This window comes from Echeneis naucrates, chromosome 17, assembly GCF_900963305.1.
Source record: "Echeneis naucrates chromosome 17, fEcheNa1.1, whole genome shotgun sequence".
NCBI lineage: Eukaryota > Metazoa > Chordata > Actinopteri > Carangiformes > Echeneidae > Echeneis > Echeneis naucrates.
In genome coordinates this window covers 5,075,729-5,100,844 of record NC_042527.1, presented here as the reverse complement: position 1 = coordinate 5,100,844, position 25,116 = coordinate 5,075,729, and the positions used below count along the sequence as shown (strand labels likewise).

The window sequence follows — 25,116 nt, the reverse complement described above, 5'->3', positions numbered from 1 at the left end:
AACCACTGAGGGAGGGAGCGAAGTGAAGGGGCCACTACTACACACTGAGTCAAGGACAACCCCCTAACACACACACTTCACTGTGGAGAGAGAGAGAGAGAGAGGGAGAGGGATGCAGGTATTAACTGGAGGTGGGGAGGGAGGCGCAGTAGTGGCCAGCCGATGGCACAGTGTAGGCACATGAGGGGATGTGTTGCTGTGCTGACCGCTTTCCTCCCTCCAACTAGAACTCGCTCCTTATTATTCCAACCGGAGACGCAGGTGTAAGCTCTTTAACCCAACCCACCCCCACCCCTCCACCCCGCCAACCTTCCTCGCGACTCGCCTCCTCTCTCCTGTCAGCTGAGGGGCATTTTACGCGCCGGAGAAGAAAGAACAAGAACAAAGCAAAAGAAACCCCCCCCCCCCAAAAAAAAGCCTGTTTATCGAAATGTGGAGCGTCTGCACAGATGACCTGAACGGCTGAAAGTCCAGCACTTTGTTCCACGTAGAGGAGATTTATCGATGACCATGGCTGACCAGGTAGGGAGACGGATATTTTCCAGCACACACCCATCCTGCTTAAACCCGCCCTGTGCGCGCCTTACAACACACACACACACACACTGACGTGTAACATCAGGCGATTTGATCACTGTTTTCACGAAGAGCAGTTGTTCGTGACAGTGTGTGTGTGAGGGAATTTCGAGCTTTTTTTTTTTTTTTTTTTTTTGAAATCATTTACTCTCCACATGTTGATGTTTTGGAAAAAGATGACACGGAGTTCTCTGCTCGTCAGAGACTTTATTGTAAACTTCATACGCTCATATTCCTGTGCTCCATATCTCTCTTACTCCATACATATCATTCCATAGTTCCATAGTTGCATTTGAAGTATAATCAATCAAAAGTCCAGGGGATTGTAAACTAAGCTGCAGAGCAGTTGGTGTGATCGGGCTTGAATAGCTGAAAAACATTGCGTGTAGTATTCATTTTGCATTGTGCGTTGTTGTTTGCCCCAGTTTGGAGGCAGTCTGGCAAGAGAGAGAGATTAACGCCTGACACACCGGCTTCGACTGTCCCTCTGCTTTCTGAGCATGTAAAGCTCCCCTGAGCTGTGCTCAAAGCCCATGTTTTATGTATTAGTCCCCCAATTAACCTAATTGAGCCACCTGAGTGAATGCTGCGTGTGTGTATGTGTGTGAGTCTGTCCCTGTGGATTGACAACTATGTCACAAGCAGCCACACCTCATATAAAAATGAATTGTAATACTGGCTACTATTTGAATCTGTACTACAGCATTCTATACTGCAACACAATACTATAAGTCAGGATGCCATATTGTATCCTAGTTGTAGTGTACTGTGTCCAGTGGAGCCTATGGAGCATTACATCCCATCATTCTACAGTTCACTGTACTATATTATACTAAACTATAATATATATAATATGTCACACAAATTAACAACATACTTTACAACACATCGCACTCTGCTAGACTACGCTTTGCAACATTCAAGGCTACAGTGCTTCATGACACTACATTTCATTATGTTATACAAAACAATTACAAACCAATACATCACACAACACTACGCCACACACCTATTACAGGTATTCACACTGTAGTAGAATTCCTTCACCTATGTATCACTGCACAGTGTTACGGTATATTGTCTTACACCGCACTTCACTGAATAAAAACATATACTATGACACAAAAATATATTAGGCAGAGTTTTAGTGTGACTTACATCACACAACCATAAGTAGCAAATACTGTTCTACACTTCAGGTATATCTAATAATGTAACTACACTATACAGAGCAACACAATGAATGAAACTTTACTCAGTAGAATTGTGTCGTACAATATATGCAGAGATGCTCTGCTACTACAGAGTACTATTGAGAGCACAACACTAGTAATAGGCTTCTGTTTGCGCGGGCTGACAATGGACTGCTCCTGAAGGGCTATAATTTTTTGTTCCAGTGGCCATGATGGGAGACACATTTTGGTCTCTACTGCAGGTGATATATATTACTATCCTGTGATGTACTGGAGCTGTGAAGTATACTGTCGTCCTGTGGCATAGATTTTAATAATGAAGGACTGGTAGTGTCATTATGCTCTATATAAAGGTTGTTATAACGGAGCACAATCTTTGCCTTTTTTCTTTCTTTCTTGTTTTTTTATCTGAGGCAAAGTTCATTGGATACATTTCAACAATCCAATGAAATCCAATGCAAAAGCCTTGCAGTGAATCTTAACTTTGTGAAAGCAATAATCCTCAGGTCTTGTTGACACGGTGTCATGGAGTCATTGATTCAGCAAGCTATAATTTGTCACATTTTCCTCTGTGGTGGTGCTTAATTGGATTTTATTATTCTCTAATATGTTCCTGTTATTGTGTCAATCCCCTTTAATTAAGTGCCCAACTGTACTTAGCTTCTGCAGGCAGACACTGGGCTGCAGTGGAGCCAGATTAATTGGTGTATTAATGTTGGCGGCGACCATCTATGGTTGACCTGCTGGGGCTGCAAACACACACTGTTATGCGCGTGCATACACACTGTTCCTGGCACACGCACTTTTCTCTGTCACATTATTGTTCAGGAGAAAACGACAGGCAGCCTCTTATAGGCTTTTTTTTTTTTTTTTTTTTTTTAACCACAAACAGAAATCAAGACTCTGTACCTGACCTATTTGTGTGTGTGTTCATGCTGCACTCATGCTGTGCACTTTGTACAGTATACAGCTGCCTAACTGCACTTATGCCTGTGTAACACACAGCTGCAGCCTGTTTCCCTGTCCCTCCCTTGTTTTTCTATCAGTATACACACTCCTAGTTTTCCATTGTCTACCCCTCTCTCTATGTGTGTCCATGTCTACCTGCTTCTTTTTAGCATCCTCTTGTCTTCTGCCATCCTTCGACAGCTCCTTTTGTCCTGCGTCTCCTTCTTATCACCGCCTCCACCCCCCCCCTTCTCACAGGTCTCCCTGTGACATGCTCTGCGTCTTCATCTGCATCTTTCTTTCACACTGCCAGTTATCTGTATCACCTCCATTCTTATCACCTTTATATAGGCACACACACTGGAAACACCCCTCCCCCTTTCTCCCATGATAACATTTACCAGTATAGACATGGTTACAGGTGGAACCGTTGGTATATTTTAAAGTACTGCAAGGAACATTGCTGTATGCGTGCTGTACACTTAGACCTTTGTCTTTTCCCCCCCTTCTAGTACAGTATGTTCCTCACCACGGTACCCCCACTTCGACGAGGGAGCACACCCCTGCCGGTCAAACACCAACTGCGGAGGGAAGAGGCCGTATCGGAGGACTGCGATTGGATCCCGGGATTGGATGAACCTGCCAGATTGCCTATCAGTGACACAGTGGTGCCTCGGGATGAGTCCTTCAGCCAATCGTCAGCCACCCAGTCAGCTTACCACAGCCATGGCGGGGCTTTGAGAATTGTTCTTCTGGGACAGAATGGCGTGGGCAAATCATCTCTGGCCTTATCTCTGGCCGGCCAGTCGGACAGATCCCTCTCTATAGACTCTGAGACACAAGCCTGTGGTAATGGCCTTGACTGGGTTTACTATGTTTTTGTGTGCATTGGCATCTTTAGTTTCATTGTTTAGATGCTTAGTGTGGAGTTACAGCATTCCCAAAGTTAAGGAAATGTTCATCTTTCCTCATGTACAGATTTAAGATTTAGATCAGCTTTAAGAAACAATAGGTTTAACAAACAATTCTAACAAATTTGGGAACATTTTAGCTGTCTTGCCTTGATTTCGAGAAGAATGACACTATAGTGTGAATGTAAAAAATGTAGCTCCAGCTAGCAACCTTTAGCTATGTCCAACACTAAAAAACACCTGTCTTATCTTGTTAATTTAACATATATATAAACAAGTGCACAGTGTTAAGCTAACCATCTGCTATATATACGTATAACATACAGCCCTAAAAGTGTTCTCAATTATGAGGTGTATTTCTGTGTTATGTTGGAAAAGTGACTCGCCTATCTGCATTTCCAGATTACATACTAAGCTCAGCTATCTAGCTTCATATTTAACAGACAGATGCTTGAATGGCATAGCAAGCAATTGACCACATATTTCTGTACAGTATGCAGCTGATATGTTTATTTCCTTTTGATGCTGTTTTAACATGTGCGATCCACTCCACAGACACACACGCCTGCCTCACTCTGGTGTGTGTGTGTCAGACATTAGGCCAGAGGAAAATCAGCTTTCACCTGCAACCATCCATCGATAAATCTGTGTCACTCAGAGGCACCTATTCTTTGTCATGCATAAAGATGACTGGCCCCTGACTCACACTGCTCATGTACTACACTTGGATTCATGCATTCAATAATGGACAAAGAAGTACTTTAATCCATGTAGCTTGGTGATGTCCATATTTTGCATGGGAATCTTAATCTAATCTAAATTGCTCTTTGGTCTGTTTAGTGTAAGACATTTCATATATCAGCTCGTTGACTTGAATTTGCCAAGTAACTTCCAGGAGAAGACAGTAGAGTATCAATGATAGAGTAGGTGTATTTGTACCTTGGAATAGACATGTAATTCATTGTAGTGCTGTCTTTTTAGTGACATTTAAGGAAATGCGCGTTTCAAAAGTTGCTATTAAGCTGTAGTCTATTGTTATTACAAATAAAAATATAAACTTCAACATAGTCTCAAAACTGTTGAAAAATGTTGACATGAGAACATTGTTGTAAAAATTGGGAGTAACATTTCTTATATATATATATGGGGGAAACCCACACAAGCAGGGGCAGAACATCCAAATTCCACACAGAAATTCCCCAGCCCTGGGAACCGAACCTGCGTTGTGGGGCAACAGCACTAACCACTATGCCGCTGTGCTGCCATATATCCTGCATGGGTTTCCTCCGGCTACTCCTGTTTCCACCCTCCAAAGACACGCATGTTTGGGTTAATTGGTGACTCTAACCCTAACCTGGCCAACAGGAGCTGGGATTGGCTCCAGATCCCCCACGCCATCCAGAAACGTATTAGTGGTAGAAGATGAATGAATGAATATACATATAAATACTTTAAACATATTGACTAAATTTATTTAAGGCTTCAGTGACATTTTCTACGATCCAGAGTAACTGTCAACATTTTCAAGCAGCACTTGAGTTGCTATTACTATTAATTTATGATCTACAATGCATGCTGTCAGATTTTTGTCAGTAAGTATTTGTCCATGACATATTTACTTAAGGTGTGATGCAGCGTATGCTGTGGTGGGCCTTTATCATGATTATGTGTTTAACGTACGGATTTGTTTGCAGGTGAGGGCTACGAGTGCACAGTGACAGTTGACGACGAGGACAGCAAACTCATCATTTTCGATAACTGGAAACAGGTGAGCCACTGATTGTCAACTAAAAGCTTGCTCCGTGTTGTTTGTCTCATGAAGTTTTATACTGTAACCTTTCTCTTAAAGCCTGGTTTTGTTCTGTAGACTACTGTACGCTGCACTGCACAACCCTACAGCCGTGCTCCACGTACTTTAGACATGGAAGTGACTCTTGTTAGCCTTTCCTATTTCAACTCAAATCTACAGCAAACAAGAACATTTAGTTGAGGGATTAAATTGCTGGGGTGATGCATCATCAGCCGTCAGAGCTGAGCAGTGTAAATTAGTTAATACACCCAGGATGCAACAATTTCTTTGCAAGAGTTACTTTGGCTGTGACAGACAGCAGCGGTAACAGCTTGTCAAAAAGCTCCCTGTGTGGTTGAGGATGTTTTGCTAAATGTCAAAGCATACAATTATTAATATCCACTAATAATGATGATGGAACACTCTAATTAGTTTTTGGAGTGGATCATCCCTGATGTATCTGATTCCAGATCTCCACTCACCCTTCAGAGACTTTCTCCTTAAGGTTAAATTATTCACATACAGCTACATTTAGCTCAGGGGAAGTCCACTGGAAGCAAACTCATTTCATGACTTCCCCACTTTTTCTGTAAGCGTTGTTTTCACATTCTCGCGCCCAGTTTTGTCGTCCTTTTTTTCCTGCATCTCTCACCATCTCTAAATATCCTTGACCATTCACTTTCTGTCATTCATCTTTCCTTGCACTTGCTCATCTCTTCCTTCTTGCCCTTTTCTGCCATCAGATCTCACTAAGATTTAATTGCATTGGTTTTCATGTGCATGTTAATAGAAGGCAGGCCATTAAAGCTGAGGCAACAGACGTAAGCCAGTGGGAAGCTTGGAATACCTCCAGGGCCCTCAGCAGTGGGGGGATGCAGAGTGGACTGGACATCGGCCCAAATCATCTGCCAATTCATGCTGATATTCTAGTGCTTTTCCCTTTTTTTTTTTGGTGGTAATGCCTGTAAATGGAAGAGATATACTCAGATGAATACAGTCGGAGCTCACAGTTGCTCACATACACATACAGCTGCTCAGACAGATGTTGTCCAGCAGCAGCTGGACACGTGCCATAGCATTCAAAGGGCATTGCCTGAACCCCCATCACTTCCAGTCACAAGAGACAGAGCTTCTGGCGCTGGAGCAAGCTGCAAGTGTTCTCTGTGGGGCATCCCAACCTACACCCAAGTTACCATGGCAACACACACAGACACACACACAAATACGCACTCACGTATGCACATACGGGGCCAACTTAATCACTCACTCACGCATAACATCATGCTAGAACAGTCAGCATCCAACGCTGTGGGGCTTCATCCGCTCTCTGGCCAGCCCACTCAGCTCCTCACCATTCCCTTCAAGACAACATGAAAAAGTCATACTCAGCAATTGTTCCTTCAGATGTCTGTTAGTTCCTACTGACACTTGAAGGTCTGGACAGTGCTATAATTTAATAAAAAAAAAAAAAAAAAAATATATATATATATAAATATATGGTGGAAAACAAACTCCAGGTATGGAGGTCACTTTGTGTTTACCAATACTTGTCTATATATAAATATAGATTCTACTGATAGGCGTGTGTGTGTGTTTACTCGGTGCATGTGGCTTGGTCAAATGTGTAAAACAGCAGCGTCCACAATTCTAAGGCTGGAAAGTCTGATCTGCCAGACACTGGGATATTCTAAGTGTTGTTTACGTCACTGGGGTTGGATGGTTTAAATAAGTCATCCGTGCGCTCAGAATAGAAACACTGGCACACTTGGCCTTGACCTAGCTGGCCCATGCTCTCCTCTGCCTTTAGACTGACAATGTATCTCTCGCACGGTCAGTTGACTTGTGCATGCAGGTGGACTATGTAGGAGAATGAGGTCATTCGGGACCAAAGGAACGTTCCACCACCTCTTATCTCGAATGTGTCTGTTCCAGTGTCTGTGCTTTCATGCATGCCTGAGTTTATGCCTGAGTTAGTCTAAGATTACATTATTATTTGATAGCTTGAGATTAAATGATTTATTTATCAAAAACAATGTGCAGTGTAAGGCCTGGGTGATGGAGGGCAGCAGCGGATATGTGTATAATTATCAGCATGCATCAAAGAGAGTGCTGCTGATGGATGGATCATTTACTTTGTGAAAGCAAATTAGAGAAAAAGTTCAGGATGAAATTTTAAGGACGATAATTACTGTCTGACCACATTCTCTTGCTTTGTGACGAAAACAAAACAAAACAATGTTCCACTATCCGCCTCTTGGAAACAGACCTGTTCAGGGAGTTCCTTTCCTGGACATTTTCTCTTTCCTGTTTCGTTGTTTTGTTGCTCTGTAAGAGTCGTTCTGCTCTATTTACGGTTTCCCATTTCTTGCCCTAATCCTCATAGGCTGAAATACTTGAACTGTTCTGTTTGTTTCTGTCTTTGCTGGGAGTCACTATTTGTTTGTGCGGAAAACTCATGAACCAGAATAAGGCCATAAAAAGCTGGAAATTGCAGCTGTTGCACAGTATTAAACGATAAATAAACCTTTGACGTATTTAAATGTTAAAAATTTGTTTCCCGATTCCCTGTATTGTAAGTAAAACCTCTAATAGGTCTACTCTGAAGGGACAGAAATCATTTCCTTTTTTTTTTTTTTAGGAATAATAGGAATAAAACATCAGCCTGTGCATAATTATATAGTATAACACATTTGGACACGAAGAACATTTCAGAAACTTGTTTTAAATGTTTGAAAATGATTATATTTACTGCTGGCCTTCTCTTTTGTATTTCAACATTTGATGCTTCTTAAACGCACGTCTATGAATATTCTCATTCATCCAGGTCATTGTTCTCTCTCTCAAAATTGATTTCTAGGCAACCGGACTCGTATTTGTCTTTGAAGACGTTATCCAAGGGACTTCATAAGTTCATGCTTGTTGGTTGAGTGCGGACTTGTAGTACGTCTTCATAGACAAATACAAGTCCAGGTGCCTACGAATCAATTTTGAGAGAGAGTTCTTAAACGTACGTGTCCAAACAAACTGTCTTCTCTGTCAGTGTCTGATGTCCCAATGTGGATATTATTATCACTGTTTGTTTTGTAGAAGAGAAGTTACACCCCACTTAGTGTTAGCATCAGTTAGTGCTACAGTGATTAAGGTAATAATTGGCCACGCTAGGTGTTCAGTTATCTCAAAAGCATTTGCAGCAGCTTTGAATCACTGTTAATGTTTCTTCCTGCAAACAGACATTTGTATGAACTGACTTTTGTAACTCAGCTGCGAACACATTTTCATCAAATACAAAACAGACGAACAAGAGTTGTTGAAAATCTACCCGCTCTGTGCTCATGTGTGCAATGTTTTAATACAGCAGAGTTTGTACTGTTGTCATTTCTGCCGCTTGTTGTGAGACAATGGAAACAATTTCGAGGACTGAAACGCAGCCATTAACATTTTACATGGTTAGCGGTCACATGTCAGCGATTTCCATGGTGGTGCTGTCGACTGCTACGTTTGGAATGTCCATCTGCTTCATATGGTGTGCTGTGATTTCAGCTCTATGTTCTTGTAACATGACGATTCGGAGAGTCACCTACCATACAGTCAACATAGAAAGGTATGTCTCCAAGGGGAACATGTGCTACTAGGAGCTTTTTAGAAAAAAAAAAAAATTAAAGTAATTATAGAGGTCTGAAAAGTTGGCTAAGTTTCTAGTGCTGCTTGTTCCCACTGAATTATTTTGAACCAAGAACCAATGAGAAATGGGACCTTACAGTGTCACAGGCTACTCCAGTGCTTATTCAATCCTATCAGTCCACACATTTATGAGCCTGGCTCTGTTATTGCAAGCACTATTTGTGATACCATCATGAAACGAGCAAGTGTGTGTAAGTGCTGCAATTCTTACTGCAACAAATTACTAAGAAGTGTATCATGGAAACTACTGGTAAAATTGCATTTTGGTCAAGAAGATTATGAATTCAATTCATAACTTTTTTAGTGTCAGAGTCATGAGACTAATTTAATTCTCTGATACGGATGATAGAACAGACACTGTGTAAACAAATTGTCCAGCAAGGCAGTTAATGGGAACTCTACAGTCCCTAACCCAAGAAATAACAGACAGGAAATAAAAATTTTTTGAATCCAAACTTTTATCCTGCCCTTTACAAAATCTAATTATTGCATATTTGCTTTTTTGTTCGTGTCATATTTGATACACTGGACATTAACCTTTCTCCTCCTACCATAAGGGTATACATGTTGCTTAAAATATTTATTTGCAGCGTCGTTCGAATCATACATTTGTGTCATGTCATGATTTATTCACAACATTTTTCACAAGAAAAACTTGAATATCTAATTTTGGCAAGCATGTTTTACACCGTTTGATTCTCAGGGCACAGAATGTGATGCAATAATTCACCTTGTCCTCAGGGGAAATCCTCTCTCATCGTCTCTCTACAGGGGAGGTCAGAGGTCCGCTGAGCAGCATCCCTGAAACCAGTATTGAATCAGGGATTTTCTGATGGACACTCCAGCAGGGTGAATTCTCTACATGCTGCCATAATAAATCCTAAATATGGGTCATACAGGGATACTCACCACATCCTCCTCCTCCTCCTGTCTGTCTGTGTGTGTCTGTGTGCCAGGAAGGTGGTTTTGTTCATGTGTGCAAAGTCTGTATGGCGCGCTATGTTTGAAGAGTGATGTCAGCTGCTCTAGGGAATAATGTGTTTATTGGTGGTCACTGCTTGTGCAGTCCTCATGTACAGTATGTGTGTGTGTGTGTGTGTGTGTGTGTGTTGCCAAGCCAGTGCAAGCCAGATGGCCTCAGTAATATGTTTCCTTCGGGGAGTTTTGTCTTTGTACCACAGAAACTAAGTCAGAGAAAAACGAAAACAAACTAACTCAGCATTTCATCTGCCCTAATCTTTGTCATCCTTTTATCAGGTTCTGACCCCAGAGCAAGCATTTCTGAAGCCTCCCTTCTCCTTCGCCATTTTTCTTTTTCTGCCATTCCTTTCATTCGTCCCCACAACATCCACATTGATCTGCCTGCCCTTTCATTTTGCCCAGGTGATGAAACAGATACAGCGTAAGCCAAATAGGCAGTTGTGTGCAGCGCCTGTGTTTACTTTTTATAATGCCAAATGGTGTCTATGTATTTGCCTGTGCATGTGTGTGCACATGCAAGCAGGTGGGGGTGTGATTTTCTTTCATGTTAAGGCCATTGGCTGCTTTGCTCATGTATGTTGTACAGCAAAGCTATTAACTTAGATATAATAGTGGGGAGTCTGTGTTCCAGGCAGTAGGGGACATGTTGTGTAATGATGAATACATGCAAATGCACACACATGTAGTCACACACAAAAGGGCTCATATGATGTGTTTTCTGCCTTTTTTTGGCAACCGGAAGGAAAAATAGTTTGAGCGCTTACAGAGCCACTACATGTTATGCAAATGAGGTCTGATAAGTGATTCATTTTCCTCACAGTTAATGGTTGCTGATGCACTGCTGGCTCTGGTGAATTGGTGTTTGAATGTGTTTTCGAGTGCTTGCTGATAAGCGTGTGTGCATGAGAAACATACGACGTTAGAGTTCATTCCAGTTTAGTGTGGCATTAAAGGCTGTGTCACAACCACATCGTCACTGAGAGCTCTGAGATGGATGGAGCTTTCGGTGGATGCTTAGTTCACTCCTTTTCAAAAATAAACTATCCTAATGCCCATAAGTCCATATGTTACATTGAAAAAAAAAACAGCTGGATAACATGCTTTCTGTCATGGTTTATTGGATGTGTTCTGATCTATTGCAGCAGCAGAAACAGGAAGAGGCTGAAAAATGAACTCAAAGAAAGCCAGGCCTGAGACCCCTTTTTAAAGATAAAAAGATAAAGCAGACGCCTGTCTCAGCTTTGAAAGCATTCATCAAGATGCATGAAGGCCTAAACTAAATTGCCTCTATTTGCAGTCTTCAAATAGCACACAAATGATGAATATATGTTTGAGATAACTGAGAAACAGGGTTGGCAGACTTGCTCCTACTCAGTATTTTTTCGATGCTATTACAACAAATGCTTATTTTTGTGTCCATGGCATCAGATTGAAATTGAGCCCTAAAGGTTAAATTTCATGGAACTTGAGCTATCGGTAAGCTAGACTGTAATACACAGTTATAAATGATGGCTAACAACATGAGACATTTGACAGAAACATTAAAGTATGTCGCCTAAAGGAACGACCCCCTCACCCAAAATAAATCTAATATTTATTCATCATTTCAATATCCAGCCATTGTGGTGTGAGTGAATGTCATCACTACTGATGTCAACTTAGTAGCTACATAACCATCTCACAGCCTCAGTATTTAGTAAACATAAACACACCAAGTTATTAGCAAGCGAATGAACATTATAGCAGTATGTGAACACTTGATTTCTAATCCATGAGCATTTGTATACTGATATAACAGTCTTCTGGGAAGGCTGTGGCCCACATTGATTTTTTTTTTTTACCTGGCTCCAGAGATTTGCTCACATGCAGCCACATGGAACTTTGCGAGGTTGGGCAGTAATGTTTTCTGTGATAACATAGTGCTACATCTCGCGAGTGCTTTAATTTACACCGAAACTGTTGAATGAGGTTGATCAAATCTAAAGCGTGAAATTTTGAAGATTGTGTAAAATGTCACTGTGACCCCACAGCATCAAACCGAGGCGACAACTTTTGCTGAGCAACTGTTGTGACTGCTTAACAGTAATAACAAGACACTGGCACTGGACTGTGTCAGATTTAACTCACAGAGCTGGCAGTGTATGCAAATAAGGCTCCAGCTGTCGTCACGTTTAGATTTAAATATAGCCAAAAATGTGTGCAGATATGTGATGTCACCTTTGCCCACCCAAGTCCAATCTTCTTCAAATCAGTGAGAGGATCACAGGCAGAGCGACGCACACATATCGCTGTGTGTATTATGAGCAGATAAATAATCACACTTGTTCAGCAGAAAATTATGTGTGCAGGTTCCAACTTGCTTATAGTGAGAAAATTAGGTAGAAAATACATATTCAATGCCTTTCAGATTACGTTCCCTTAATTTTAACTAAGGGCAAGGATGAAACCCTGTATTCACCCAGATTGTGTGCCAAGAAAGGTGATGAGTGAGCAGGAAAATATGAATCCGATGAAACATTAAAAAAAAAAAAAAAAAAAAAAAAAAAAAAAACGGCCTAATCTGCCAGATGACTGCTCTGTGATTAAGATGGCTTAATTAATATATGAGGGTTTGCTTATTTGTGTATGTTGGCCTGGCTTTTGTGCTCGTGTTAGTCCATTTGAGTGTGTGTGTGTGTGTGCGTGCGTGCGTGTGTGTGCAAGGAGTAAGTATTGACAGATGGCCCGATCCCTGCAAACAGAGGAGCTGTTTAATCGAGAAAGAGAAAGAGGAAAGTGAGAGTGAGGGAGCTGGCACTGTCATGAGTCGCTATGCCTCAGTTTGATGGAGTGAAGCCGGTTTACTTGGCAACAGTTTTCCTCCTGGAACATTCCATCAAACTAATCGATGTCCACTGTGTTGGTACTTCTCTGCTCGCTAAGATTAGGTTCTCTTTCTCTTTGTTTATCTCCCTTTGTGTTGTTGTTTGCTTTCTTCCTCCTCGTCCCTCATTCAGTCTGTGACAGGTGGCGGTATCGCTTTCCACACCAGTGGCACCCTCCCCGCCTCTTTTCTCTCTCCCCTGCATTTTCCTCTGCTCCATCAAGCAGACTGCACCAAGGCACTTGCCATGAATTTCCTGCTCCTGGGTCTGGTTCGGTACTACTTGGCTGCTTGAGACTATGTGAATTTTTCTGGCGTCTGGAACTCTCTATGGGGCAGGAATTTATCTTCAGGGCTGAGGATGTAGGGCGAGGGAAACCACACACTCACACATACCGTACACACTGACAGAAGGCAGTCTAGAACAAGCAGGCAGATCGGGTTATCTGGCGGGAATAACATGTTTCTGTATTGATTCAGTCACCACCATTTACAGCTTCAGAGCCCTATTTACAGTTCAAATAAAACTTGATTGGGTTTGCAATTCCACACCTCAGAATTGTGCGATTTTAGAAATGACACAATAGAATGTTATAGATTAAACCTGGAACCAGGCCAGTAATAAAATTTTGCCAACTCCCTCTGACCTGCAATATAAACATCGCCTTCCTTTTTTGTGCTATGAGCAGTGAGTAGAAATTCTTTGGCATTACAGGGCTAACATGGTGAAATCAATTTAGAGACAACATTTTGATTGTATTGAAAAAAATTTTCTTGTTTGTCTTGTAATTCTATGTTGGCTTTCTGTTTCATCGACAGAGAACATGATGACATGAGTTTAACTGGCTTTACACTGGGATTGGTCTAAGGTTTCTATCTTTAGGACAAAAATAGTTTGTATTGATTGTGCTCGTCCAACTTTAGAAAAAATGGCTTTCGCTTGAATCTTGTCAGCTCGACCTGTGTTAGCTTGGAGTAATATTGCTCTGTCAACAAATCCACTGCATTTAAGAACTTAAAGTGTAAATTCCAAAACATTCTTCAAAATCATGGAAGCTTTGGATCAAGCAGATACCGACATAACTTTGTGTAAAAATATTTCTGTGGGCTGTGGATTGTATATTTGGAATATTAAAGCTGCATTTAGAGATCTTTGGAAACGTGTACAATGTCACCCTGAAGTTTTCTTGACTAACTTGTTTGTTTGGTTTTTTTTTACACACATTTACACATCCAGCAGGCAGGAAGCATAAAGAATGTATTTGAAGTTGGGTTTCTGGTCATTTATGTATTCAATCTATTCTCTCTGTAGTGCATATAGAGAGAATGGGAAATAGATGTCTCTTCTTCATGCTGCACTATTTTCCCCAGCTGGCTGTTAGTTTGTCTGTCTGTTGTCTGGTGATGGACCCCATTCATTTAGATGTGCAGCTTTTTTTAAGTACTTGCACTGTATTTGTGAAAGTTATCTAGCTTGTTAATAATGCTGTTTGTCTCGCTGCTGTTTGGTGCTGAGCAGTTTGAGTGTCTGATGATTGTAAGTTTTTGAGAGACAACCCCCTCATGTCACATGTTCTTATTGGCCCCATAATGTATACAGGCAAATATCTTTCAGAGCTGTTTTAAAGGGAATACTAGAAAGAAGAACATTTTCAGAGCTGTAATACTTTGGCCATGAAACAGGGACAACAAAGGACCCATTTACTGCAGAAGCTGAATTCATTGACTGTCTTCAAGAGCTTTTTATGTAGTTTTTATCATCCATTTATTCCAAATGGTTTAACTTTTTCTTTTATGCACTATTTTTATGGACTGTCTGTGGAAAAAGACAAGAATTGTCAAAGTTTGCTCAAAGGTAATAAGGCCACTGCTCTCTCTGGAACAAAACCAAGTGTCTTGTCAACTTTTGGCTTAGAACACATATACTCATTAAAACTCAGGTGCAGCCAGAAAAACCTCACCATGAACTCCTTTTTTTAAGCCACGTTCAGAGCAAAAGCAAGAGAGGACAAAAATTGTTCCAGGCGACTCCAGTCTGCTGTTTCTGCTAGAGCCACTCGGGCTAATTGAGCCTCTGTGACAGGAAACCCCAATGGGATGCTGGTGGCCACTGTTAAAAGGGTCAGAAAATTCAAAGCGAAGCGTGACATGCATACAATCAAGTTCAGCAAAGCCTCGACTGCGGCCCCTCATGGGATGATACTAAAAACTTGCCTGTCTGGCATGGGCAGTATTGTCCTTTCACATACAGGGACTTGTGGAGGAAGATGGATTTTAAAAATATTGTTGAATGAAATGTAAGGGACGTTGTGCTAAGCTGTCCTGCCTATTGGATGGTCCATACTGATTCAGCCGTTACTGGATTTCTCCTCTATAGACAGCTAATTTGCTCCGGCAAGGTGTCGGTGTATTGATGAATGTGTGTGTGTGTCTGTGTGCTTTACATTCCCAGGACCTGTCCACTTTACAGAGTGATGTGTGTATCCTGGTCTTCTCAGTGACTGACAGGCGAAGTTTCCACCGCACTGCCCAGCTCCGCCTGCTCCTCAGGGAGTCCAAGCCGCACACACCAATCATCCTGGTGGGCAACAAGAGTGACTTGGTCCGCTCCCGTGAAATTAGTTCTGAAGGTAAGGGGAGAAAAAGTCACTGGTTTACAATATGAATGTTTCACTCCCCCCAGATAAGGCTCCCATCACGCTAACTCAGAGTGGTCGCTTCTGGTACTGCAATTATAAAACCCCCTGCAGCCTGGAAAGAATTTCTCCACCTTTACAAAAGAGATGGCTGAATAACTGCTAAGTGTCAAACAAGGTTGATTGGTCATTTTTTTTTATCCACTGAGCCTTGATAGTTAATGTCATTCTTTCAAAATGACAAGGAATCTCTGGTGGTAAAGCTACCATGCTTATGGGTCTGCCCAGATATAAGCAATGATGAGCAAACATCAGGGTGCTGTGATTATAGTAATCTGGTAGATATTATTGTCTTTTTTCTGTTGGTCATAATGGATGAGAGTGCACACACACATGAACCCTTCTGTTGTTGTGCTTTAATCAACACTTTAGCTAAGCCTAAAGCCTCTAGTTTAGTATTTCCAGACCTAACGTGAGTCAATTTGTTGTCCCATATATAGTCTGACTGAAATTCTCAACAGACACTGCACATTGATTATCATGAAACTGTGTTTCTCAAAAGATGAATCTATATGACTGTGGCGATCCCTGACTTCCAAAGCAGCACGAGCAAGCTGCCAGAGTGAAATGTCTCAACAGCTGTTGGGAAGATTGCAGACCTTCAAGTTTCATCGAGTGGCATCATCGAATCAAAATGTGTCCATGTTTTGTCTCGAAACAAATGTTTCTACAAAAATAACATAACCACATTCGTAAATGGGTAGAAAAGGCTTTCTGGCATCAGAAGTGGATCAACATCCACAGATAGTACTGGAGGATGTTAATGCTGCCAAAGCTGAATAATGCAGTTATGTTGTCCTTAATTTAGATGAATGAGAATGAGATTTGGAGTCACATTGATATTGGGCATATTTCAGTTCATCACTGTTAAGAAATTCATAATTCCATCAAATATTATTTAATCAAATAATAATAACAAGAAAAAACAGAAAGCATGAGAAAGTCCAAGGGGATGAATAATTTTTAAATGTGTCAGAGCTGCTTTGGTGCAACTACTGCAGAATGATTAAACCCTGTAGATCTAAGCGCTCACTTTACTCTGGTAAATATCACTACTGGGCAGCAAGCTTTACAGACAGTCAACATTTTGGCACGCAACACTGAAGCAGGATCTGGGCAAAACAAAATCACTGAGGAAGAAAGACAGTGCTGAACTGAATCAATTTAGAAATGCATTAAATGCACTGACCAGAGATCAGACCAAAGGCAGATTGTAACCTCACTGGACTGAATGAGGAGGTTTTTATGAAGCATGTTTCAAATAGGAAGTGGGTGCCTACTGACTGTGGTTGAAAGAGGGAGAGCAGAGTTTTACCTTGATTGAATATAAACTCTCATGGTGACTCCTGCAATTTCTGTCTACCCACGGCACAGCAGTTTGCTTTGTGAATGTCTCACACAATTAAGTCTGACACAAAGATCATATTTTCCTGTATCGCACCTTATCCTTCCCCATCTAATCCTCTGGAGGGCTTCCATTTCTCTGTGTCTGTCAGCTGCTAAATTTTTATCTTTCTATTTGTTTTGTTTTTTTCATCCCCAGATAGCACATCTCTGTTCGAATTAGCTCAGGACGCTGCCACCTCTCCTGCTCCTATGATGTCTGTACTTTCCATACATGCTCTCAGCATGGCTGGTGTGTACACAGATGAGGCTAAGGCACAAACAAGGCAGGCGCACAGCCCACATTTCTCTCCCTATTTTTGCTGCTTCTTCATGTTTAGGACTGTGATAAGGACAAGAAGGAGAAGAATGACAGAAGCGAGAAGAAGTATGAATTGTGTGTTCTGTCGTTCTGAGTTTTAAACCTTAACAAGACACAGTGGTCTCCCTCTCTTTGTATATATATATATATATATATATAATGGGAGTAGCAAGTGTTGTGCCAATTATACCAATGCATTCGCTTTTAGTGGGGTGATGTTAACCTCTGCTTGAAGTAGTTCACATTCCTGTTGGCATATCATTGCCTGTATGAAGGAGCTTGTTCTGTACCTCTTTTCTGAAAGACATTCCCAACAAGCCGCCCATTTTGTCCAATTCTACCTTTTTGCAGTGCTTCAAAAACAGCTAAATTGCCTCCTTAAGCCAGTGCCGCCGGTGGGAGAGGCTGTAAACTGCCTCATTTGTCAACTGCAGAAACTGTAAACTGGAGAAGTTAACTTTTAGATATAGTAAAGAGGCCAATTATCCTTACAAGAATCTTTCCAAACAGGAATGTAATGTTGGTGTCCATTTGACCCAGCTTTTAATGTTAAAGAATCCTGATCTTCTCTCTCATGCGTTTTTTTTTTTTTTTTTTTACTTTTAGCTCTTTCCTTCATCAGTTGCTTTAAGCTCATTTGAGTTGCTAAGTGATGGGGCACAACTGATGAGCGAAACTCTCATTTAAAAGCCACAGCATACATGCTCGGTTTACCAAGTGTGCACTTACACTGTCACCAAAAAACAGCAGAGAGGTGAAGCGACTGAGTAACTTGAGTAATGTTCCTCCTCAGGAGGAGGTGGAGACTCGAGCAAAGATATGATACATTTGTTCAGTGCATGCTAAAGTAGGTGTGTAGTACTCGAGTAATCATAAGATAAGATAAGAAAGTTATTAACTGGTCCCACAGTGGGATAAGGTACAATGAACAGTGAAAAATAAGACAATAAAGAATACAAACATCTAAAAAATTTAAATAAATAGATATCAAATCTAAAATATCAACTGCATTAAAATAGCATCAGCTATATGGAATATTGTCAGTTTTTGGCATATTTGAATGTAGTCCACTAAGTTGCAGTGTTTGCGACATGATACTTCAGCCGTCACTGGGACTTCACAGGGAGCCTCAGTCAGTTTTAAAAGTATTACATTCAAACTATTAGCTCCAGAGGTAATGTACACTTGAGAAAAACATTATAATATGCATGAAAATATGGATGCCTGATTGCAGCAGGAGTGATACGACAAAGAGCATTATTCACCACACAAACCACTTTTACACGCAACCCATAAAATTTCACATAAATATCAGTCAAGCCATGTGAGCACACAGTGAACGTAAACCTCCACCAACCTCAAAACATATTGCCAATATATTTATGTTCATGCCTTTTGAATGAACCATTAGTTATTTCAATGCCACAATGTTCAAAATATGTGCATGAGACTGAACAAGACCTCCAGCACACATGTCAAATTTCATCTATTAAATCCAAAGTGATGCTCAAAATCATATTTTTGCCTTCATCATGAACAGAAAGAATGACTGAAATTTGGCTTTGTCTGCTCAGCATTGGCACAAAATGGCAGCTCAGGTTTCTCACCCCTCAGTGGCCCAAATTTACATAAAGGTTTCTTTAATGGTACAAAAAATTAAAATAAAAATAAGTAAGTAAAAGTTTAGTTTGTTCATGCTACATTTGACGACTCTTTATTCACAGTCAAATATATTTAATGAATTAATGTTAATCCTCAAAACTCCTTTTATCTTTTAAATATATGTTTACTCTCATCTAGAGTATCTATCTTGTATGTATATTAAAACAATACGGGAAAAGCTTTTGGCTTTTCTTCTTTTCTGTTTAACTAATACTTTCCATTTGATTTTTAGAATATGACTCAACATCTGTAGAATTTGTGCTTTGTCATGGCGAAAATGTTTGACCTAATCCTACATAATCCAAAAAGATTACGGTTTGATTTATATTAGGGTTAAGGTTCAAGATGCTTGTTTATGATGAGTTAAGCTTTGGGCGCAGAGTTCACCTCAGGCTGAAACTGAACACAGTCAGGAGGTGTTTACAGGGAGATGATAGTGGGAAAGCATGTGAGAAATGCGTGTGTTGTGTTGGTAAAATCTGGTTTGCTTTTGCTTTGTTTTGCAATTCAAACAGATATTAGCAACTCTCAGGAAGGAGGAGCGAATGCTCTATTTATAATGAGAAAAAAACAAAACAAAACAAAAAAGCAAAAGCCAAAGCAGGAGCATGGATGTGGTCAGCACTATGGAATGGTCCATCCTTGCTCCAGGGCCGCCTGACAAAGATGTTTTTATGTTCTCTGTGGATAGACCACATGTATTCTTTGTGATATGTGAACCTGACAACGGAAGCTGACTGGCCTGTCCGCTTAGCTAACATCCTCCTTAAAGAACCCGAGGCCTGGCCGAGAGAGCTGAACTCATAAAGTCTATTTATGGCATGTGCTTGTACAGTGACAGTTTTATTCTGCGATGTCTCACCTTCCCCCCTTTTCTTATCCCTCATTAACACACACCATGATACACACACTTTATCATATTTATCATTCCACCAATAAGCCTGTGGTGTGGCGGCTCCTTGAGGCTTTGATTAATACGCACTCTGGCTTGGTTTGCTTAGTCAACATATTTCTGTCTCCTCCGTCTTCTCCCTCTTTTCCTGCTGCTACTTCATTTCTTATGCCATGTCGACTATCCTCTCCTTTCTGCATCTCCCTTTTCTGTCTTCATGACTCACATGCTTCGTCCTCTTCTGCTGAATGCGGCTCTCACTTTATTCTTCGCTCTGTTTCTGTCATTCTCCACCCGTTATTTCTTTTATCTTTGTCAGCATTGAGGGAGATAACCTTTGGGTGGTGCTCCACATCTTAACTTCTCTTGTCTTATCTCTTCTTTTCTTTTTAACTCTGCTCTTCTTCTTTCCTCTCCTCAGCATCTCGTCCTGTTTTGTTTCATATCCTTGTCTGTTCCTCTTCTCTCCTCTAGATTCCTCCTCCTCTCTTTTCCCTGTCTCATCTCCTCCCTTATTTCCTTGCACTCTTCTGGTTGTTTCCTTGTTTTTACTTGTGTTGTCTCCTTATTTCCTCACTTTGACCCCCTTTTTTCATCTCATCTTTCATCTCATCTTGTCTCCTCTTGTCGTCCTCTTGTTTCTCCTCCCTCCTCTCCCTTACTTGCCTTCTCTTCTTCTTATCTCCCCTGCTGTTTTTTCTTCTCATCTCAACCTCTCTTATCCAATTCCATTTCCCAAATCCTCTTTTAACAAGTTAGAAAGATTCAATTCAGTTCAATTCCATCTGCTGTTGCAGGTATTAGGATAAGCTGTGTTGATCTGGTTTGGGATATATCTTTATTTCCTCTCACTCTTACCTCTCCCTCTATTAGGTGACTGCAGCAGGTCGACAGCTGCTCCGCAGGTGGATTACTACACCAAGATCAAATCTAATGCTGTCTGTTGTAACACCCGTGTAACAGTGGAGCATATATGTTTGTGTTTTATGCATGTCGCTGTGCAAAAACTACAGCAACCCTTTACATTTTTGCGTAGTTTTCAACTGTATCACATCATCATCATCGTCAACAGATGGAGGTTGCTAATCCCTGATCCATAGATCTACCTGTCAACAAAGTGAACTTCATCCACTGTTACAAGAAATGTTGCTGGAAATTATATAAAAGCGTAATAGCTGCCATGAGAGCTCTGAAGCAAATCACACTTCTCACACAACAGATGAAGTTTGCTGTTTGTTGACTGATTTGTTAGGCATGGTGTTATGGATGTTAGTTCTCGACATATTCATTTGATAAAAACAATCAAAACTCCATCACAATAACAAAATAAGAAAGCGCCATGAGTGATGAAGGAATGCATTAACAGAAATCCTTAAGCTGATGAAGTTAATTCATAGTCTTAATATTGCATAGGAAAAGCCACAGCATGTGTCATGAAAACATGAACCGCAAAAGGCAACCTCACAACTTCGCAAGGTCTTAAACAACCTCATTACCCGAGGAAACAATTAAAGATGAATAGACTTGAACTATTCACTGTTTGGTAATTGCACTCAACAGCTGGAGGATAAAATCAAAAACGACGCAAAGTGCAGCATTTACATCCTACAGCAATTATTTGAATGTTCGTTTCTCTCAAAGACAGCTTCTTCATTTGCCATTACCATTGGGAAGAAAATAAGTCTTAAGGGCGACAGTTAAAGCTGGAATCTTTTTTTTTTTTATTATTATTATTTTTTTTTTTTACATCGATGTGTGAATGAAGTGTCAAAATCTGTGAAATGTTTGGATGTGATAGTAGGAGGTAGTAATTAAACCTTTGCTACATGTAGCCAAAAGTTCACAGCAGCGGCTGCATAAGCTACAGGAGGATGAGGCTACAGCAGTTCTGGCATATTTAATTTATATTAAATATAAATTCTCTCCTCTTAGGTACTGTGTTTTCATCCTGGGAGCGATTTTTTTATCTGTATTTTCAGCGTATTATTTTGTGCTTGAACTTAATTGATAATTACTGAACTTATATACAGAATGCTTTTTTTAATTAATCAATCAGCGTAAACTCTTTCAGCTGATAGTCCTTTGCCCTCATTTGAGTGTAAGTTTTATGTAGTTATTGTGAATACTAATAGTGAGCATTAAAATGCTGTCCTGCTCTGAGCAGAGCAGGAATAAAGAACCTGGAATAAAAAAAGAGGCTATTTGAGCTGACCGTGAGGCCCATTTGTTGCAGAATGATCTGTATCGCCCAGCTTTCCTTATCATAGCTTTCCTTGTTTGATCAGGGACAGACAGACGCTTTAAGCTGAGATACCGAGCTGTTGTCAGCACGTTCAGTCACGTGGTTTTATCCAGGGGAGTCACGTTGAGATAGAAAATGTTTTTCTCCCATTTGAGCTGCAGCCAAGAGATTTGAGCTTACACAGCTCAGGCAGTAGCGTAACCCCCCTCCTGCCATAACGTCTCCATCCGGATCTGTTTGTTGATTTATGATTGATGAGACAAAATGTTTTAGGATGTCCATCCCAGAAACCTTTCATTGTAATCATGGCTAATTTGTTGAACTGGAAAAAGATTCAAAAGGGTTATTGCAAAGCTAAATGAAAATGGGAATGAAAAAATAAAAATTGACTCTTGATGAAAATCTCCTAATCCCCTAGTGAAAGATCAGCTGCCCATATTTTTTCATAATAATAGTAGTAGTGAAAAGTAAACAGAATTTACCAAATCAACTCTCAGCTGACATTTTGCTTTCCAGCTCTTTCTAGATCTTTTAGCAGTCTTCAACAGCACATGGCATTATCTCAGGAGCCATGGACATGCGTCAGTTGACACATATGCTGCTGAAACATCGTCTCCAGCATCTTAAAGACTTTCTGTAGCTTGAACAAAGTTTGACAAAACAATCACAACTCAAGGTCTATGTACTGCACACACACTTTCCTCAGAACTTTCAACTGCATCATGCAGTCTTCATAGCGCAATGGTGAGATTTGAAAGATTTGAAAAAAGCCAGTAGGAGGACTTTAGTTATACGGTCATATATTTAGAGAAAGGGAGAATAGTTTGTAAACAAAGCGTACCCGAAGTTGGCATTGGTGAAAGAAAAGAAAAAATCCTTCCCAACTCAAGAACCACTTACATGTAACATGGAACATGCAACTTGGCCAATTGACAAATCAATCTTAACTCAAGGTAGATTTACAAGTCACCAGCAGATGTCAAGCAATCTGTCTCAATCCCAACTGAACAAACTATCTACAAATGAAGAATGTGCCTACTGTGCAGCCTCCTCTGTAGCCCAATACATCACAATTATCAAAAAAAAAATCTTCCTTCATAACTAGTTCTCTTTAGCTGCCATCTTATCTGGCAAGATTTTCGAAGCAGACTTAAAAAACAAAAACAGCGTTGCTTTTAGAGTCAGACGCTGTAAATTGACTCTATTTGTCTCACTTTGTCACTTTGAAGTAACAAGCTAACACTTAAGAGTCTAAGAGAGTCTTCTAAACAGCCATAAGCGAGCTGTTGGTGCAGAGATTTCATCTTGTGGTGATGCACATCACACAGCAGCTGGGTCGTTACCAAGCTGTGGACGGCTGACTGTCCTCAGAGCTCATGTCCTCACCGTTAATTACTGCATCTAATTTACATTTGTAGCTGCCAGTGTGTGCAGCCTCAGCTCCACCCAGACACATCTCTCAAAATTTGTCTGCTTTGTCACTAGAGGCCCAATCCAGCGCCATGATGTTCGACTGCCTCTACCTGGAGCTCTCGGCCTCCTTGGACCATGGCACCAACGAGCTGCTGGAAGCGGCAGTCCGGACTGCAAGGGGCGACTGCGTAGGTCCCGGCTGGGCTGACGGGGACCCCGGAGCAGGTCGCAGGGAGAGCCTCACCAGCCGGGCTAAGCGCTTCTTGGCGGGGCTGGTGCCACGCTCGTACGGCCGTGACCGGGACCGGGACAGGGGGCGCTACCGGGAGATGAGCCGTCACCGGGGCAGCAAGATCCTCCGGCAGAAGTCTCGCTCCTGCCACGACCTCAGTGCACTGTGACACGTACACAACACACATACGCAAGCAAAGAAACACACTCCCACACATGTGCAAACACACCGGATGGTAGGTTACAAAGGAGGCATGAAAGGAGACGGAGCCGAAGAGGTTCGTATTGGAGAGTAAGGGGCTAGATGGACGGCCAAGAAGGAGAAAGTTGGGAACTTTAGAGGCAGAAGAAGGAGAAACGGGGTGGGTCACAAGTAAACACACACCCAAGTAGCACGCACTGATTAAATAGAGTGATAGCAATCTGAAGTAAACCTATTGTACACCTTGTTTTATAGCATGCCGAGTAGATGATACAAGACATGACTCTGTAGGTTTTACAATTACATATACTGGACTTACTGTACCTCACTGGCCAATAGCTAATGCACAATCCAGCTAGTGTATCTAGCAATGCCATCAAAAGGCAAGACCCTTTATATATTAGCCACAATTTTCTCACTGCATCCACATTTTGTGTCTCCTACTGATTCAAAGAGGTGTTTGATACCACCGTTGGCATATGTTGATAAGTGACTTTTATACAAACCTAAAAACATCAGCACCCAAGCCATATTTTTGCTGAATGGATCCCGAACGATCAGCCCAAAGAGCCCTTTACATAGAACATGGAGCGAAAGGGGGATGGGGGGGTCAAAATGGCCATAAAGAAAGCGTCACTGGCAGGAATGACCGGACTGAACTTTTCCTGAATTGAAGCTGAGTCACAGCGCTCTGGAGGACTAACAACACGAGACCTGAAATCTACCTGTGGCTGATGTTTTCGTTTTCCTCTCTTTACCACTGGCATTAAAATGTGTGTGGAGACTGAATGCTGTGGGGGCTGGCCACACAGGTGACCCAAAAGAGAACGTTCTGGAAACGTTGCTTGGAAATCTTGTTAAGTGTGGTGGTGTCACTTACTAATCCTCACTTGTTAGTCACTGTCTACTAAACACTGTCATCTTTCCACTGAAAATAAATTAGTTTTTGTTTGACAACCTGAATAAGTGGCTTGTCCTGTTTTTCTCGCTCTCTCTCTTTTTTTTTTTTTTTTTTTTAACGTTGTCTCATTACTGTCCTCACAAGGTTAAGGGGTGCCATGATGGGTGATCAGATGAGTCACAAGGCGTCTAGACAGACTGCATGACATCCTCTCAACAATGTTCTTCCAT

The 25,116-nt window shown here is 41.2% G+C and overlaps 1 protein-coding gene across 1 annotated transcript; it reads left to right on the top strand.

The window, feature by feature from the left end:
- Positions 1-177: 177 nt before the first annotated feature.
- rem2 (RAS (RAD and GEM)-like GTP binding 2) lies at positions 178-24,904 on the top strand. The gene is made up of 5 exons (XM_029525455.1): positions 178-522; positions 3,230-3,566; positions 5,323-5,396; positions 15,395-15,572; positions 23,625-24,904. The coding sequence occupies exons 1-5, from the start codon at positions 505-507 to the stop codon at positions 23,951-23,953; spliced, it is 936 nt and encodes a 311-aa protein (XP_029381315.1). The 5' UTR covers positions 178-504; the 3' UTR covers positions 23,954-24,904.
- Positions 24,905-25,116: the final 212 nt, after the last annotated feature.